The 17,542-nt window shown below is 37.6% G+C and overlaps 1 protein-coding gene across 9 annotated transcripts in view; it reads left to right on the top strand.

Annotated features, from left to right (window-relative positions):
• PCCA (propionyl-CoA carboxylase subunit alpha) overlaps positions 1–17,542 on the top strand; it is a 391,229-nt gene that overhangs the window by 10,395 nt on the left and 363,292 nt on the right. For 6 of the 9 annotated variants that reach the window (XM_026493544.4, XM_057307315.1, XM_057307311.1 and 3 more), the window contains exons 2-4: positions 1,278–1,355; positions 8,937–8,984; positions 9,095–9,163. In XM_026493544.4, the coding sequence (XP_026349329.1) occupies positions 1,278–1,355; positions 8,937–8,984; positions 9,095–9,163 (195 nt within the window). Of the gene's footprint in view, positions 1–1,277; positions 1,356–3,724; positions 3,809–7,751; positions 7,812–8,936; positions 8,985–9,094; positions 9,164–17,542 lie in introns of those variants that run through there. The other 3 variants (XM_057307329.1, XM_057307320.1, XM_057307332.1) reach the window with 3 other exon arrangements.

The following is a 17,542-nucleotide window of genomic DNA, read 5'->3' as shown; positions in this document are numbered from 1 at the left end:
GGCTTCATTGTATAAAGTGTACCTTTCTTATCTATTACCTTCACTTTTTAAAAAAGATTTTATTTATTTGAGAGTGAGAGCGTGAGCCAGCTAGCCATGAGAGAGCCGTGAGAGAACACAAGGGAGGGGGGTGCAGAGGGAGAGGGAATGGCAGACTCCCCGCTGAGCAGGGAGGCTCAGTCCCAGGACCCTGGGGTCTTGACGCGAGCCAAAGGCAGCTGCTTAGCCGACTGAGCCACACAGGTGCCCCTCTTATCTTCACTTTTGTATTAAGATTACTTTTGGTAATTTGGGGCTTGATGCTTTACAAATTATATGAATCTTTGAGTTTATTGAAAAACGGTGCCATAAAAACATTTGCTTTTTAACTGAGTTGTCCTCTTAGAAAGTTCTAAGAGGTAGTACTGGTTGCCTTTCACTCCCACCACTTTTCTCTTATTTTCTTCTTCTTCTTTTTTTAGTCTAGCTTTATCAGCGACTACTGGGTAAATTGTTTTTTTTAAACCTTTGACTATAAATTTTATTAATGATTCTTCATGTTTTAAAGAAGATATATTTTTCCACAAACATTTATAATAATGAATTAGAGGTGAACTTGATTATTTCTATTACCTTTTCACTGTACTTGTACTTTTTCACTGTACTAGGAAAAACTAAAATAAGAAATCATGTTCAAGACATCAGCAAACAAAAAATTGTATTATTTTCCAGTCCCTGTTAAAATGGAAGCTCCTTAAAGACTAAGACTCTTGTTTTATGTTGTATAAAGTTCTGTGTGGTATGTGACCTTCTGATTCTGCCATGTCAGTCTACATAATCAGACCTTTCTTGAAATTTTATTTGACCCATTGACCTTTGTTTTTTTTAAGTTTTTGTTTTCATTCCAGTTAACACAGTGTTATATTCGTTTCAGGTGTACAGTATAGTGATTCAACACTTCCATGCATCACCCAGTGCTCATCACAAGTGCACTCCTTAATCCCCCTCCCCTCTGGTAACCATCAGTTCTCCAGAATTAAGATTGACCCATTGACTCTTATTTTAGTTTTTTAGAGATCCTTCTGATGCCTTTTGGTTTCTCTTGTGTGCCAAAGGGATATGTCTGTAGTTATGATTTATCTTCCACAGTTATGGCATATGGCTGAGAACTACATATATTGATTGATACAATATTTTAGGTAGAACCATACTGGAAGAATTACCCTGAAAAAAATATTTTTTAAAGCCCATTCAAGTGTCTATAATTTATTTCACTTTTGTTTTTTATTTTTTTGTAGCATGTTGCACTCTACTCAAGACAACACTTAATGGTGTCCCGTAGTCTCTGTTCAGCAGGATATGATTCTAATGAAAAAGTAAGTATTTAAATACTTTGAATAACAAAGTTATAATGGTTTTACTTTCTTGTCTCCATGCTGTGTTCATTGGACAGATTAAATTTTATTAATGTATAATTGCTGCTCTAACATCATAGGTTTTATAGGTGCTCAATCTTCCTTTTTTCATTGTGGGCCACAACCCGAGTCTTAAATTTTGGTATCTATACCAAAAATTGAATAAATTTATAGTGTTTTCCTTGTTTTCAGCAGAATAACATAATATGCTTAAATTCTGGGCATTTGAGAGATTTTAGATAAACTATTTTTTTTCATTTACTTAATATTTATAGGACTGATTTTTGAAGGCAATTTTATATATTGTAAATTTTGGGACAAGGGAATTCCAATGAAAATCCTGATATAGGATAATGGTTGAGGCTTGTAATATGAGAATGGGTGGACCTAGAAGTGGTGATTGTAGAGATAAAACATAATTTGTGGCAGTGAAGGCCTCAAAGAGGGCAGGAGGGAGTTTTGCTTAAGAGATGGTTCAAGTTGAATGTCAGGAAGATAAAACTGGTGACTGAGTATTTGAGAAAGAAGTAACTGAGGTATATTCTAAATCATCTCTTGAAGTATAAAACTACTCAAAAGAATCTGGAGGCTTGGAGGGATGCTTGGGTGGCTCAGTTTGGTTAAGCGTCTGCCTTCAGCTCAGGTCGTGATCCCAGGATCCTGGGATCGAGTCCTGCATAGGGCTCCTTGCTCAGCGGGGAACCTGCTTCTCCTCCTGCCTGCTGTTCCCTCTGCTTGTGCTCGCTCTCTCTCTGACAAATAAATAAAATCTTAAAAAAAAATTCTGGAGGCTTGGAGAAAGGGTCTATGCCATCATAGTTCAAAGCAATATAATGTGGACACAATTGCAGGGCCTGTCATTTATAATTTTCTAATAGCCATATTAAAAAAAAGAAATTAATTTTAAAAAGTATCATTGAGACACTTCACATTCTTCTTTTTGTTTTGTACCAAACCTTCTAAATCTAGTGTGTAATTTATACTTCTGGTATCTTGATTTGATTAGCCACATTGAAAAGAGCTCAGTAACCTTATGTGGCTAGTGGTTACTTTATTAGCGCTTGTCCAGATGAATTAGCTATGATAAACTCCCTGTTATGAAATCCATGTTTTTTAATTTTTAATTTTTTAAAGATTTATTTATTAGACTGAGTGAGTAGGGGGAAGGGTAGAGGGAGAGAATCTCAAGCCGACTCCCTGCTGAGCATGGAGCCTGACATGGGGATCTGTCCCATGACCCATGAGATCATGACCTGAGCCGAAACCAAGAGTTGGACGCTTGACCGACTGAGCCGCCCAGCTGTCTTCAAATCCATGGTTTAATATGAAAACTTCAGCATAGACAGTATGCCTTGGGGTGCATGTATATCTGTATATTTCTGCACACATGTGTTGAGTTCCAGTCTAGAGGTAGTGAGCTGTCTTAACTAAAAACACTTTAGGAGGTTACATTCCAGAGTGGGGGCGGTATAGAATACTACAAAGGATTCCCCTGTCTTTCTCCCTCTTAACTCTGGTAGCCTTCCTCATTAGCATAATAGGTGTTAGAAAAGGGCTGTCATTGATGAAATTAGTGGTATGCAAGATATGTGTTCTGGCTGTTACTTAATATTAATTCTTAGCCCCCGAAGTAGCAGAATGTAATAGTCTGGTTGGCCTTCCATTCTTGACCTTTAAGATAGAACCTAAGCTTAATCCCTAAATGAGGTCCTGCATGCAGCTGCTTGTTTGGGGGTTCTCCATAGCTTGAGTCTGACAGTATGACTAGCCAAATCAGAATATTGATGTATTTGCCTGAGGTGAACCTTTCATGCAGCCCATTGGGACATTACAGAGTGAAGGAAGTTGAGACTTCACTGAGCTTATCGAGCAAATTTTAAGATCCTTTTTAATGTTTTTTTTTTTTCTTTAAAGACTTTATTTATTTATATGAGAGAGCGAGCACAAGAGCGGGGTGAGGGGCAGAGGGAAAAGTAGACTGCCCGCTGAGCAGAGAGCCCAGTGTGGGGCTGGATCCTGGGACTCTGGGATCAAAACCCAAGCTGAAGGCAGATGCTTAGCCAGCTGAGCCACCCAGGTGCCCCACTTAAGATCCTTTTTATGTCTGTGCATAAATGTCTGTATGTGTGGCGGAGTTTGGTTTGAGACTTGTTTTTGCCAGAACCTCGTAGTGACCTTAAAATAATAGCTGATTGACCTCTCACATTGGTGACCATTGATAATTACTAAAAAAGTATGTAACTGTCTTGGTTTAGGAAATGTAAAGAGCTTATTCCCCTCCCCTTGGAATCTACTAAGGTACATATTTTGTTGTAAATTTCTGAAATCAGATCTGCCTGCGGCCTTTGCTGATGTGAGATGTTGGGGTCCAGGAGCGAATGGTCAAGAAAGAATTCTTAAGACGTGCAAAAAAGGTGGTTTTATTAAAGCATGGGGACAGGACCGGTGGGCATAAAGAGCTGCAGTGGGGGTGTGAGGAGGGACTGATTATATACTTTCACGTTGGGAGAGGGTTAGGGATAACAGAAGTGAGTAAGAAATTTGGAAGCAAGGTTTCCAGGCCCTTGAGGGTCATTTACTATTGTCTAGTGAAACCTTAGTCATGAGACCTCTTCAGGTGGATATCAGTGGGCCGAATGTTTGGAGGATGATTGCTAACATATATCTTGGTGGGGTAGAGATAAAGGAAAGTTCCAGAGGGATTTTTATAAACTAAAGAAGACTTACAGGGTACTGAAGGTGGGGCTAATGCCAAGCTAAGGTTGCCTTTTGCCTTTAGCAAAGTATTGACATTGAGGCAGTTGAGTTCCTGGTAGAAGGTCACTCTGCCTGTCCCAAGCCCTTGTCAGTGGGCCATAAGTTGTAAGGAAGTTTAATTTTTTTTCTATATTTCTTTTGTCTTTTCTTTGCTGTACCTTTCATTTGCTATCTTCTTTGCTGTACCTTTTCCTGAGGTAATTGTGGAGAAACTGTGTAGTGTGCTTAGTTATGAAAAAGTCTCTGATACTTTTTGGCTCCTACTGGTGGTTACTGGTGTTGGACTTTCAGACCGAATTGAAGGCTTGCCCTTCATTTGAGGGCAGCATTTAATTGGGCTTTTCTACTCCTAGGAATTCTTGCTTCTAGCCATTCATTAAATACTGTACTCCTTATTCTACTTTATTGTTCCTGTCTTAAGTGCAGGTAGATCGGATCTTTGTTAAATAAATCGATTCTCATCTGAACTTGCCTTTGACTCCTTTTTTACTCTACATTTTATCAGTGAGTCCTATCAAATGAAAATCAGGTGAAATTTAATCATTACTAAAAATACTATTTTTTCAACTTGAGTTTTAACGTGTCAACTCGTCTCAGGTGTATTCATAAGAACAGTGAAGATTTGATAGTAATCTGCTTAGAAAAAGACCAGGAGGTTTTAGTAGGCCTTAAGTTAGTGTGAGCCAGTATAGTACTGTGGCGTGCCTGGCATGACAAATGTGATCTTATTAATTTATTTATAATTTATAATAATACAGTGTTTAAAGCCGGTACCATTATATTCCGATCATGTCACCTTGGTGTGTTTTGACATGAATATCTGGGTGCAAGCTCTGGCTTTACCCCTATGCACTTTGTAAGTGACTTAAGCAAGTGATTTGGCCTCATCAGGCCTTAGTTTTCTCATTCGTAAATTGGGAATGTTCTCAACCGACCTCCTAAGGCTAATGTGAGGATGAAATGAGAGAGTGCACAGAAGGGATTTGTTCTGGTACCTGGCATATAGAAAGCGTGTGTCCTAAAGGTCAGCTGCTTAATGCTTAATATTAGTCTTTTTTTGGGGGTGGGGGCGTGGAGCCTACCATGGGGTTTGAACTCATAACCCTGAGATCAAGACCTGAGGTGAGATCAAGAGTCAGGCACTTAACCGACTGAGCCACACAGGTGCCCCTGCTTAATATTAGTCTTAACAACTCAGTTTTGTACATTTGGAAACAGGCTCAAAATCCAACGGGTAGTAAGTGTAAGTGGGCTGTGAACTCAAGCCTGGGCTTCTCCTGAGGCAGTAGATTTTTGCACTGTGATGGACCCCTTCTCAGTAATGTTGGTAGGTGACTACTCTGTGGAGTTCTGTGGTTATTCCTTCAAGTACCCAGGGGAATGGGCCAGCTCAGCGCTTCTCTCAGGCTCTGAAAGGAGTGAAGGGTCCTTGGTGGTTTTAGACCCCAGCTATGAAGATGTAAGTATGTGGAAGCGAAAGTAGGAAGGAGGGATAGAGAATGGAATAAAAGGAGATAACTTTAAAAAAAAAATCCTCAGGAAATATCCATTGTCTTTCTTACTCTGGGTGACATCATTAGCACAGCTATATAACCACTGTTGCAAAAGTCCTTCTTTATCTCTCATGGTACCTGAGAGCCCTTCTGTCTTCAGGATTCAAGTTCCTGATTTAAAGGTTGTTTTGTTTGTCTCCCTTAGAATATCTTTAGAGTGCCTTATATGTGGCTCTCCACATACAGGATAAAGTCCAGCTCCTTAACTGGCATATAAGTCCTTTCAAAGCTGGCCTTTTTTTACCCTAGCTTGGTTTGCTAAAACTCCCCTGCACATATTTGTGCTTCAGCTATGTTAAAAACTACTCATTGGGGCACCTGGGTGGCTCAGTCTGTTAAGCATCTGACTCTTGATATCGGTTCTGGTTATGATCTCATGGGTCTTGGCATTGAGCCCTGCGTTGGGCTCTGTGTCAGGGGAGTTTGCTTTTTTAAAAAAAAAAAAAGACTAATTTTTCAGTGCTACCCTCTGCTTTCAGTGTCCCTGCTTTTGCACATGCCATTCACTCTTCCTTCTCTGCACTGACCACAGCCTCTTGGGTGTAGTTGTATTATACCACTTAGCACATTTTGTCGTGATTGCACCGTATTGTACATTGAAGTTGTCAAATGCACTTGATGTTTCCCTGTAATTTTTGATGCACAGGGAGTTTGAAAATTGGTATAAATTTATTTGTATATTCTTTTATATGCATAGCTTATCTGAAAGAATATACAGGAAACTGGTAATAGCAGTTGCCTTTGGAGCAAAGACCTGGGTGTCTGTATAGTATTATCACCTTTGGTACCTTTTAAACCCTGAACCATATACATATGTTTATTTAGAAGAATATCATATGTATGGAATGTTAATTGATATGATCAGCTTTATTTAGCTTGTGCACTAATTGGTATTAACAGTGCTGTATTAGTCAGGGTTCTTTAGAGAAATAGAACCAGTAGGAGATACGTAGAGATCTGCTGACTCACAATTGAGGCCAAGTCCCATGATCTGCCCCTTGTAAGCCAGAGACACAGGAAAGCTGGTGGTGTAATTCTAGTCCAGGTCCAAAGGTCTGAGGACTTGGGAGCCAGTGGTGTCAGTAAGTCCCAGGAGGGAGAAGACCCATGTCCCAGCTTAATGATGAAAGCAGAAAAAACACTCCCTTCCTTTAGTTTTTATCTCTCGAGCCCTCAGTGGATGGGAAAATGCTCACCCACTTTGGGGAGGGCAGTGTACCGGGCTGAGTCCACTGATGCACATGTCAGTCTCCTCTGGAAACACCCTCACAGACACACACAGAAGTAGCATTTCTTCTGGGCACCCTGTGGCCCAGTCAGGTTGCACATAAAATTGACCATTACAAGCCCTGCACAGAGAAGATGTGTTAGGTGCGGATACTCATTTTGATACAGACTTTTCCCTGTTAGATAGGTTCACACTCCTAGATTTGTCACAAACAGTGTCGTGTGTGGCCCAAAGGAGTGAATAATAATAGCTATTGCTAACACCTCTCCAGTGTATATTGTGTGCTAGACACTTTAAGGGTGTTAATTCACATTCTCTCAGCCTCTTTCGGCAGGTGCTATTATTACTCTCATTTTACATACAAGGAAATGAGGGTCAAGAGGGGTGACTTGCCGTTTTGTGATGAGCACTGGGTGTTAGATATGAGTGACGAATCACTAAATTCTACTCCTGAAACCAAGATGACAGAATATGTTAACTAACAATTTAAATAAAAATTTGTAAGGAAGGAGAAAAAAAGAAAGGGTGGCTTGCCCACACAAGAACACATGGTAGTATTGGGATTCCAACCTGGGCACTTTGGTTCCAGACTGGCTCTTAAATATATTCTGCCACTCAGATAAAAATTAGGATGGAGTTCTTAATCCCTATAATGTTATAATTTTTATATTTGCTATAATAGTTGCTGAATGTGTAACTTCTTTGTGCTGTTTTTTTTAAATCAGATGTCCTCTAATACTTATAAAAATGTACATTTTAAAATGCAGTTCAAAGAAGTATAAATACTTTTTTCTTTGTGTATTCTTAACCGTTCAACAGGGATTTACCATGATCATTTGGGTATAGAATGGCAGATGATTTTGCAGTCTCAGGCTTGAGGTAAGATTAGGATATTTTAAGGGTCCATCTGCTCAAGGCTCTGCATGATTCAGAATTCTATCAAATTAGGAGTTTACCAATTTTTAAGGCACAGGCTTGTCTCAGTTTGGTGGAATAAGCCATGTGTGACATAAAGGTTAAAACAAGACTTTGAAAGCCTTTTCCAGTGCTGAGATTGTGACTCCCTGTTGGGTTAAAATATTGCTTTCAGTTACATAAGAGGACTTTTAGGATTATATATAGCTATAACTTTTTTTTTTAGAAATGTAACTAAAACTTTTTCTATAGTTCTGTTTAACTTACAACAATTCACTAACCCAGAAATAATTGTGTACTAAAATGTAACCAAATTACTTACAATTGTGTGTTTCTTTAAAAGGATTAGCCTGTACAATTTTAGAATAGTAAGAGAACCTTATTAAATAGTTTCCCTTTAGAATCAGTTTATATGTGGGAGTAAAGACCTACAGAGATTGATTTGCTTCAAGTCAGATAGATTATTGTTAGTGGCAAAGCTGGGCTTAGAATTGAGGTCTCTAGCTCCACTCAGAATGGAACTACTCTATTATGAGGGCTCAGCCCTTCAAAATGTGGTTATTCTAACTTAAGATTGTATTCAAATAGCATAACCTGCTTGGTCTAGGAATCTTTGGATATAAGCATAATTAGTTTCTATTCTAAGTTACTGAAAATATCATTTAATGCCCAAAAAAGATGGTGTAAAAATTATATCAGACTTTCCTTTGATAAACAACTCATGACATTTAGAATTTCCCTGAATTTAGATTATAAATTATTGAGTAAGTGGTCAAGCAATTCTATCTAAAGTTTTTTAGCATTCAGAAATATCACTTGAAGATTATCTTTTGCAAGAGAATTTATAAATATCCCCTTAGTCCACTTATGATTTGCTGAACCTAATCAGTTGATGGTTTAACAGAATAATTATAGGGCCAGATACGACCAGATAAGTTTAGTCACAACCTGGTTATAGATGAACATATGTATGATATTTAATACTACTCTAGGGAGTCATGTTTTTTGGGATCATGTCCAATCTTGTGGAAAAGCTTGTTTTCCAAAGTGAAAGTAACAATTTCTTACGTGTGTTTTTTCTCTCTTTAGACTTTTGATAAAATTCTTATCGCTAATAGAGGAGAAATTGCATGTAGGGTGAGTAGAATTCTAAAGGATTTCCATTTTACTTTGTGAATTTTATTATTATTAAATCCCTTTAAATCCAAATCCTTGTTAATAGATAACGTTTATATATTTTAAAATAGGTTATTAAAACTTGCAAGAAGATGGGCATTAAGACGGTTGCCATCCACAGTGATGTTGATGCTAGTTCTGTAAGTATGTTTTTGCTTTATTTGAATCAGAACCTTATTTGTAGTTTAAAAAAAAAAAAAGTAAAAGATGTAAGTTTTTTTTCCCCCGCTTGGCCTGAAAAGGATATATACCATTACAAAACAAAACAAAACAAACCTAATTATTCACTCTTGTTTTAAGCAAGATGGAAGCATCATAATGTCTTTAATATGTGTCTTAACTTTTTTCCCCCAAGGTTTTAAAAACCTGGAGTTTAAAAATTGCTAGACTGGTTGCTGACTGCCAAATAGATTTGAGCAAAGCTTGAGGAAGTTCGATTCAAAGATTGATGAAATGTTTATACTGTGCTGCCTTATGAGAGCACATTTTCCCGCAGCTGAATTCCAGTTAATTGTTTAACCTTCCTAAATGCTTCGTGTTCAGCTGAAAGTTTGATAAATGAAAGATAGGCTAATACTAATTGGACATGAACACAAGGAATAGTATAAAGCAGTGAATCATACATAATTTTATTGGGGTTTTTACCACAGCAGGCATTTTTAGCAGTAATAAACTATGAGGGAGTAGAAAAAAATCCCACGAGAATGTTGATTATTGGAACTTTAGGGGATGAAATATAAGTAGTTGTACTTTAATGTTTTAATGTTTAAAGTTACTGTTTTTCATTCTTGCATACTACTTTTGATAATAGGACCTATTGGTAATGTCAGCTTTTATTGTATAGTAATATAATACAGAGGATTTTCAGTATTTGTAATTTGTTTTATCTAGAGCTATGTTGTTCATTTAGCTTTATTGTGACTGTCTTCCCTTTTTTAAAAAAAGAAGAGAACCCTTTCAAGCTTCTCTAATTTCCTGAAAATAAAGGTTAAGTATTTATCTTGTTTATTTGACAGATACATTTAAAATGGTTATCGTGTACTTAAAAGCAATTAAATCAAACAATTAAATAAACTTAATTTGCATATGTAGTTTTTAAAAATGGTTTCTGACCTCTTTACTAATTTGTTTTAACTGATAGCTTCAGTGGTAATTTATATTCCTTTCAAGATATTCATGAAATAATGAGAAAACTATTACTTTAATCTCTTTCTTGATCATTAACCTAAGGCATTTATCAACAGCAAAGTCCTTTAGAAAAAAGTTTGTGTCACCACCATTAGGCTAGTAATAGATTTAAAGTTCCTCCTCCTTGGGATGCCTGGCTGGCTCATGTCAGTGGAGTGTATGACTCTTGATCTTGGGGTTGTGAGTTTGAGTTCCACATTGGGTGGAAAGATTACTTTAAAAATCTTAAAAAAAAAAAAAAACAAAAAAACCCTCTTCTTGTCTTGTGTTCATTTTATTGTGTTAGCTCATGAGGTGTTTTTATTCATGGATAAATTGAGAGAGGAAAAGGTTTGAATTGTGGACAATCACTGTTTTTACATCAAGTCTGATAGTAACCTTTTGTTGTTTTTCTCATATCAAAATACAGGTAGTTCTCTATACTGTGTTCTCATTAAGATGACTGTTGGCTTGGATTGTCCAAAATTATTTATATTTTGACTTTTTTTATGTTTATATTTCAGTGTTGGTATTCTAGCCCCCAATAGCATGACTACCTTTTCCCATTCTTAAATTTCTAGCTTTGTATTCTTGTTAGGTAGAAGCTAGACACAACCTGAGACAGAGTCCCAAGTCCTTCAAGGGGGATGATAGAGACATGAGCTGGAGGCAATGATGGGGATAAATAAGCTACACATTGAAAGTCCAGGAGCACAACATCCTGACTTTGTGGCTTCCAAGATCTTGGGGCTGACAGACCAAAGAGCCCCAGGTGCAGAACGTGTGCTCTCCTCTCCCACCTCTGCCCCAGGGTAACCCTTAGACTCATTATAATACATTTGCATTGTGAGTAGAGTCCACCCTCCCCTCCCCCATGGAGAAAGGCTGCCTTGACAGGTACTAACCTTGTAGGGTCAAAAACTCCTCCTCCCAACTTGTGGGAGTCCTTTCCTAAATGATTGGAAGCCCCCTCCATTAGAGACCACCCCACCGTCTGTCACAGCTCCTCCCAGCTCAGAGAGACCCAAAACAACCTAGAGGCTAGTTGGACCTCTGGGAGCTTCCCTGCTCTCCCACCTTGAGAGTGTACTTAACGCTTTAATAAAGTGCTCTGTGCTTGCTACTTTTAGGCTGTCTTTCTTTGAATGCAGGCCCTCACATAAATCTTCTTGTGGGGAATCCACGTACTGAGACTGACATTCACAGAACATAGACTCTCTTACCCGTAACATACTGATCTAGAGGTAGACTGTCCCTTTCCAAGCTTTGAAAAAAACTAGTGTCAAAAGAGATGGTCTAAGTTTTAAGATGGTCATTCATATCCTTCTATAGCAGAGATGGTAGTTTCATATTTTAAAGACTTTTAGTCACTTTTTTGCTGAGAGTGGAAAGGAAATGAGTGTACCAGGTATTAAAATACATAATTTAGAGTAAGACTGACCAGGCCCCGCAGTGGAAGCAGTGCATGCTCAGTCAAAACTTCCTCTTAGTACGATCTGCTTTAAGCCCTTTACTAAAAGGACTTTAGTTTAGGATGATAATCCTAGTTGGAATGTTCGAAGTTTAATTTAGGCCTCAGCAGTAGAGCCACATCTGCTGTTTGCTTTCTGCTCAAGAAAGCCAAAAGCGTGACTTTCTCTAATGGTTTATTTTGCTTCCTTAACATGTGATCAGAAAGAGTACCATCATATCTAATCAGCTTTACAATATGGGTAATATGAACAAGACATGCTTTTCAGATGTCTTGTTAATGTTGCAATGTTTATTTTCAGGAGGCGAACATCTAAAATGTAACTCGGAGTAAAAAATCTTATATGCCTTATATGTTAGTTTCATAAATGGAAATGTAAGTATTGCAGTAGGAAAATACTGCAACAGTTGATTGTTTTTAAATGGCAAGTTCATAGTTTTCATGTCTAATTTTTCAACGTTTAAGTAGGGGAAACAGGCTAACACTACAACTGTTTTTTTTTTTTTTTTTTTTTTTAAAGATTTTATTTATTTATGTGACAGAGATAGAGACAGCCAGCGAGAGAGGGAACACAAGCAGGGGGAGTGGGAGAGGAAGAAGCAGGCTCCTAGCTGAAGAGCCTGATGTGGGGCTTGATCCCATAATGCCAGGATCACGCCCTGAGCCGAAAGCAGCCGCTTAACGACTGAGCCACCCAGGCGCCCCTAACACTACAACTGTTAAGCGATAAGTCTCACAAAGAAAGCCAACTACCTTGCAAACCATGTGTAGTGGAAAAAAACCTGGCATTTAAAGATGGTTATGCAGGGGGCGTCTGGGTGGCTCAGTCGTTAAGCATCTGCCTTCGGCTCAGGTAGTGATCCCAGAGTCCTGGGATCGAGCCCCACATCAGGCTCCTTCACTGGGAGCCTGCTTCTTCCTTTCCCACTCCCCCTGCTTGTGTTTCCTCTCTCACTGGCTGTCTCTCTCTGTGTCAAATAAATAAATAAATAAAATCTTAAAAAAAAAAAATAAAGATGGTTATGCAGTTTTTTCCATTGGTCCCCTTTCCCCTGTCCTGTTCTTCAAAATTGTCTTCAGTATTTTTGTCTTTTTTTGCTCTTCCATGTGAATTTTAGTATAAGCTTGTTAAGTTAGACACATCCGCCAGTTTTTAGCTATTGTGAACAGGACTTCTATAAACAAACAGTACAAGTCTTTGTGAAAACATACGCTTTCATTTCTCTTGGGTAAATACGTAGAAGTGAAATTGCTGGGTCACGGTAGATGAGAGGCAAAGTGACCTTTTTCTGTTTGGATAGTCAATCTATTTGGAGAGCAAATATATTTTAGACTTTGCAGGTCTCCTTTGGTTTCCTTTGCGTTCTTTTTCTTTTTTTTAATGACCCTTTAGAAATGTAAAAATCATTCTTAGCTTGTGGGCTATCAAAAACAAACCCAAAACTGTCCTTGGTTTGGATATGGCCTGTCGGTGTGTGGTATTTTGCTGACTCCTGGCACAAATAGATGCATTTTTTTAAGACGCTGCCAAACAGTTGTCCTACATGGTTGTGCCATATTCTGTTCCCACCAATAATGTACGAATGTTACGTCGTTCCATGTCCTTGCCCACACTTGGTTTTATCAGTCCTTTTGATTTTTGCTCTTCTGCTGGTCGTTATGTGTTATCTGATTGTAAGTTTTAATTTCAATTCTCTGATGAATATTGATGTTGAGTACCTTTTTATATTAATGGCCATTTATATATATATTAAGTGTTTGTTCAAACATGTAATTGGAAGAGCAGTACAGTGAATACTTTTATACCCTTTGCCTGGATTCACCTCTTGTTAACATTTTGATACATTTGCTTATATCTGTATCCATATATAAGTATATATATATATGTTTCTTTTTTTTTTTTTTTTTTTTTTTTGCTGAAGAATTTGAAATTAAGTTACAGACACTGTGGCATTTCACCCCTAAATACTTCACTCTTTATTTTCAGGAAAAGATATTCTCGTACATATACCTTATCAAAGCTAGGAGAATTACCAGTTATTCTAGAGTATAATATGCAGTCTATATTAAAATTTCCCCACTGTCTCCAAATGTCTTTATTATATATATTATATATATATACATATATATATACACATATATATAAATTTAATTTATGAGAGAGAGAGAGGAGGAGAGCAAGCAGGGGGAGCAGCAGAGGGAGAGGGAGAAGCAGGCCCCCCACTGAGCAGGGACCCTGATGTGGGGCTCGAACCCAGGACCCTGAGATCATGACCTGAGCTGAAGGCAGATGCTTAACTGACTGAGCCAGCCAGGTGCCCCAAATGTCTTTATTTTTTTTTACTTTATTTTTTTAATGTATACTCTACACCCAGCGTAGGGCTTGAACTCATGACCTCAAGATGAAGGTGCTCTAACGACTAAACCAGCTTGGGGACTAATGATCCTAAGATGAAGATGCTGTAACGACTAAGCCATCCAAAAAAACTTCTTTAATATTTTTGACTCACAGCTTGATCAAGGTTCATGAATTGTATTTGTCTATTATGCCTCTTTAGTCTCTTAATCTAAAATAGTCCTCCTATCTTCCCTCCTTTCTTTGTTTGATTTTCATGATACTGCTATTTTGGGGAATCCAGGCTAATTGGTTTATAGATATTCTGAATTTGTTGGATTGTTTCCTCATGAATAGATTCAGTTTAAATATTTTTTGAGAAGAATACTTCATAAGTGATCTTATTTCATACTGTATCCTATCAAGAGGTTCATAATGTTGGGTGGTTCTGGTTACACTAAGTTTGATGACTTGGTTGAAGTAGCTGTTATCAGGTTTCTCCACTATAATGGTACATTTTTTTCCTCTTTTGAAATTTTTGGGGGTGAATCTTTGAATCCATGTGAATATTTGTCCCCCAATAACCTCTCATCTAATATTTTTGCATCCCCTGATAAAAATTATTTGACACAATAATTACTTTGGTTACATTTGTCTTGTGCTGTCTGTTGAGAAATATGTCAGGTCTGCTCCGTTTTGAATATGTTTTTTGTTATTATCTTTTTTTCTTATGTATTTGAGGCCTCCTTTCATGTCTTGTTCATTTTTAACTATTTATTTTGAAGCTTCTGTCATACTGCTGTATTATCCCATGTTCCTAGGTGTCTATTTCTGACTTTTCTTTGCAGTGGACGATCTTCTCACATGTGTGGTTTTTGGTTTATGACCTATTTGAAATTTCCGCTGTTGAATCCCAGCATGGTTTGGGTTGCATTTATGGCCCTGTTGGGTGGGTGCTATATTTGTTTCTGCCAGGCCCTCTTGGGTATCCATGATCAGGGACTAATCTTTATATTAACGTATTGACATGACGTTTAATGAATAGATTTTTTTACCTTGAAGCACAGCAGGTAATTTTAAATGTTTGTTTTCCATGTACTTAGTAGATTGATATTTTTCCCCCTTTCACTTAGGATGTAATTTTTTGAGCAACCTGGCCTTATGTAGGGAGTTTTTCTTCTACTTTTCAACTCCTTTCTCTGAGAATTAAAACTCAGTTCTTTAGATTCTTTTTTTTTTTTTCTTACTGGATTACCAGTTTATTATAAAAGGATATAGCTTAGAAACACCCAGGAAGACCTGAATAAGGCAAGGTATGGGGAGATGGCAGGAAGCTTGCATACCCTCTCTAGGCACACCACTGTCTTCAAATCTCCATGTGCTCACCAACCCCAATTCTTTAGATTGTTGAGATCCCCACTTCCACTCCCCATGATTAGGTGTGATATCACCTCTGGTGGATACTGTCTGGCTTTCAACTTCCTTTGTTTTTGATCCCTGGGGATTGCTTGTAGTTTCTTGTAAGCCAAGTTGTTCATTTAAAGGATGTTTGTTAAATTTAATCTAGGGTTTTAGGTGCTTGTAGGGTGGGTTTGCAGGTTATCTTGTTGGCTTATTCTTGGATAGTCTTAAAATAGTATGATATCCTATCCTCTGTTAAGGAAGTTGTCCTTTTTGAGAAGTGAAGACTGATAGCAGTATCCAAATCGGACTTAGGCAGTTCACATATAGTGATGAGATTATTGCAGCTGCATCCAGGGAATGAGGCCAGAATCCATAAGCAGTATAATGCACTGCAGCGGGAAATGGTCAGGGCAGGAGAGGCAAAATGGGAATTTTCCCTCTTACCAAGTCATGAATTGTCTTTTATGTGTTCTCCAAGCCCTTATTATTCTTTGGAAAGTTTTTTAGAGAATGGTTTATAAAGGGAAGATAGTCCTCGTGGAAGACGGTATCCTGCTGGAAGTTTGGTTTGTGTTGTATCTGTAGATCAATTTGGGAGGTGTTACTATCTCAACATCAAGTCTTCCTATCCACGGACTTGGATATTCCATTTGATGTCGTTCCACTTCAGTTGCTTTAATTTCAGCAGTGTTTTGTAGTTTTCAGTGTGTAAGTTTTGCACTTTGTTATTTTTATTAGTATTTAGTATTTTTAATATTAGCATCATAATTTTTTAAATTTCAATTTTTATTAATCGCAAGTTAATAAAATACAATCAACTTTTGTATAGTGGTCATGTGTTCTGCAACCTTGCTGAACTTATTAGTTCCTGTGTGTGTGTGTTTTAAATAGATCCTTAGGATTATCTCTAGAAGACCATGTGCAAGTAGAAATAGTTTTATTGGGGCACCTGGGTGTCTCAGTTGTTAAGTGTCTACCTTCAGCTCAGGTCATGATCCCAGGGTCCTGGGATTGAGCCCCACATAGGGCTGCCTGCTCAGTGGGAAGCCTGCTTCTCCCTCTCTCCCTCCTTGTGTTCCCTCTCTTGCTGTCTCTCTCTCTCTCTCTCTCAAATAAATAAATTAAAATCTTAAAAAAAATAGTTTTACTTCTTTCATTTCAGTCTGGTGCTTTTTATTTCATATTCTTGCTTAATTTTCCTGGCTTTAACCTTCAGAATGATATCGAAGTAGTGAGAGTAAGCATCTTGTTTTGTTCCTCATCTTTGGGGGAAAGCATTCAGTATTTCACAATTAAGTTTGATTTAGGCTTTGGGATTTTCATAGATTCCCATTATCAGGTTGAGGAAGTGCCCTGGTATTTCTAGATTGAGTGTTTTTTCATGTTTGGGCTTTGGATTATTTCAAATGTTTTTTTCTGTGTCAACTGAGATGATGTAGTTTTTGTCCATTATGTATTACATTAAGTTTTTTGGATGTTAAACCAGCCTTGCATTCCTGGGATATATCACACTTGGTTATGGTGTATAGTTTTTTGTGTGTGTTGCTGGATGCATTTTATTAGTGTTTTGTTGAGAATTTTTCTTCCATGATTATAAGAGCTATTGGCCTATAGTTTTCTTGTGATGGCTTTGTTTTTCGTGTCAGAGTGATCTTGGTCTCATAAGTTGGGAAGTGTTCCCTCATCTCTTATTGTTTTGGAAGAGCCTGTGAAGAATTGGAATTATTCCTTAAACGTTTAGTAGAATTCACCAGTGAAGCCATCTGGGTTTGGGCTTTTCTCCATGGGAAATTCTGTTTTTTTGTTTTATTTTTTAAGATTTTATTTTTTATTATTTTCTTTAAGATTTTATTTTTAAGTAATCTCTACACTCAACATGGGACTTGAACTCACAACCCCGAGATCTAGAGTCGAATGCCGTACTGACTAGGCCAGGCAGGATCTGTTAGTTTTTTGATTATTCAATCTCTTGCTAAAGGTTTATTCAGATTTTGTTTCTTCTTGAGTCAGTGCCTATAGTTTGTGTCTTTCTAGGAATTTGTCCATTTCATCTAAGTTATCTAGCTTATTTATAGGATTATAGTATTTCCTTTTTTTTTTTTTTTCTGTTAGTTTGGTAGTAATTTCTTTCATTCCCGATTT

The sequence above is a fragment of the Ursus arctos genome, unplaced genomic scaffold (assembly GCF_023065955.2).
Source record: "Ursus arctos isolate Adak ecotype North America unplaced genomic scaffold, UrsArc2.0 scaffold_10, whole genome shotgun sequence".
NCBI lineage: Eukaryota > Metazoa > Chordata > Mammalia > Carnivora > Ursidae > Ursus > Ursus arctos.
The sequence above is the reverse complement of the archived record's forward strand: the minus strand, read 5'-3'. Positions and strand labels throughout refer to the sequence as shown.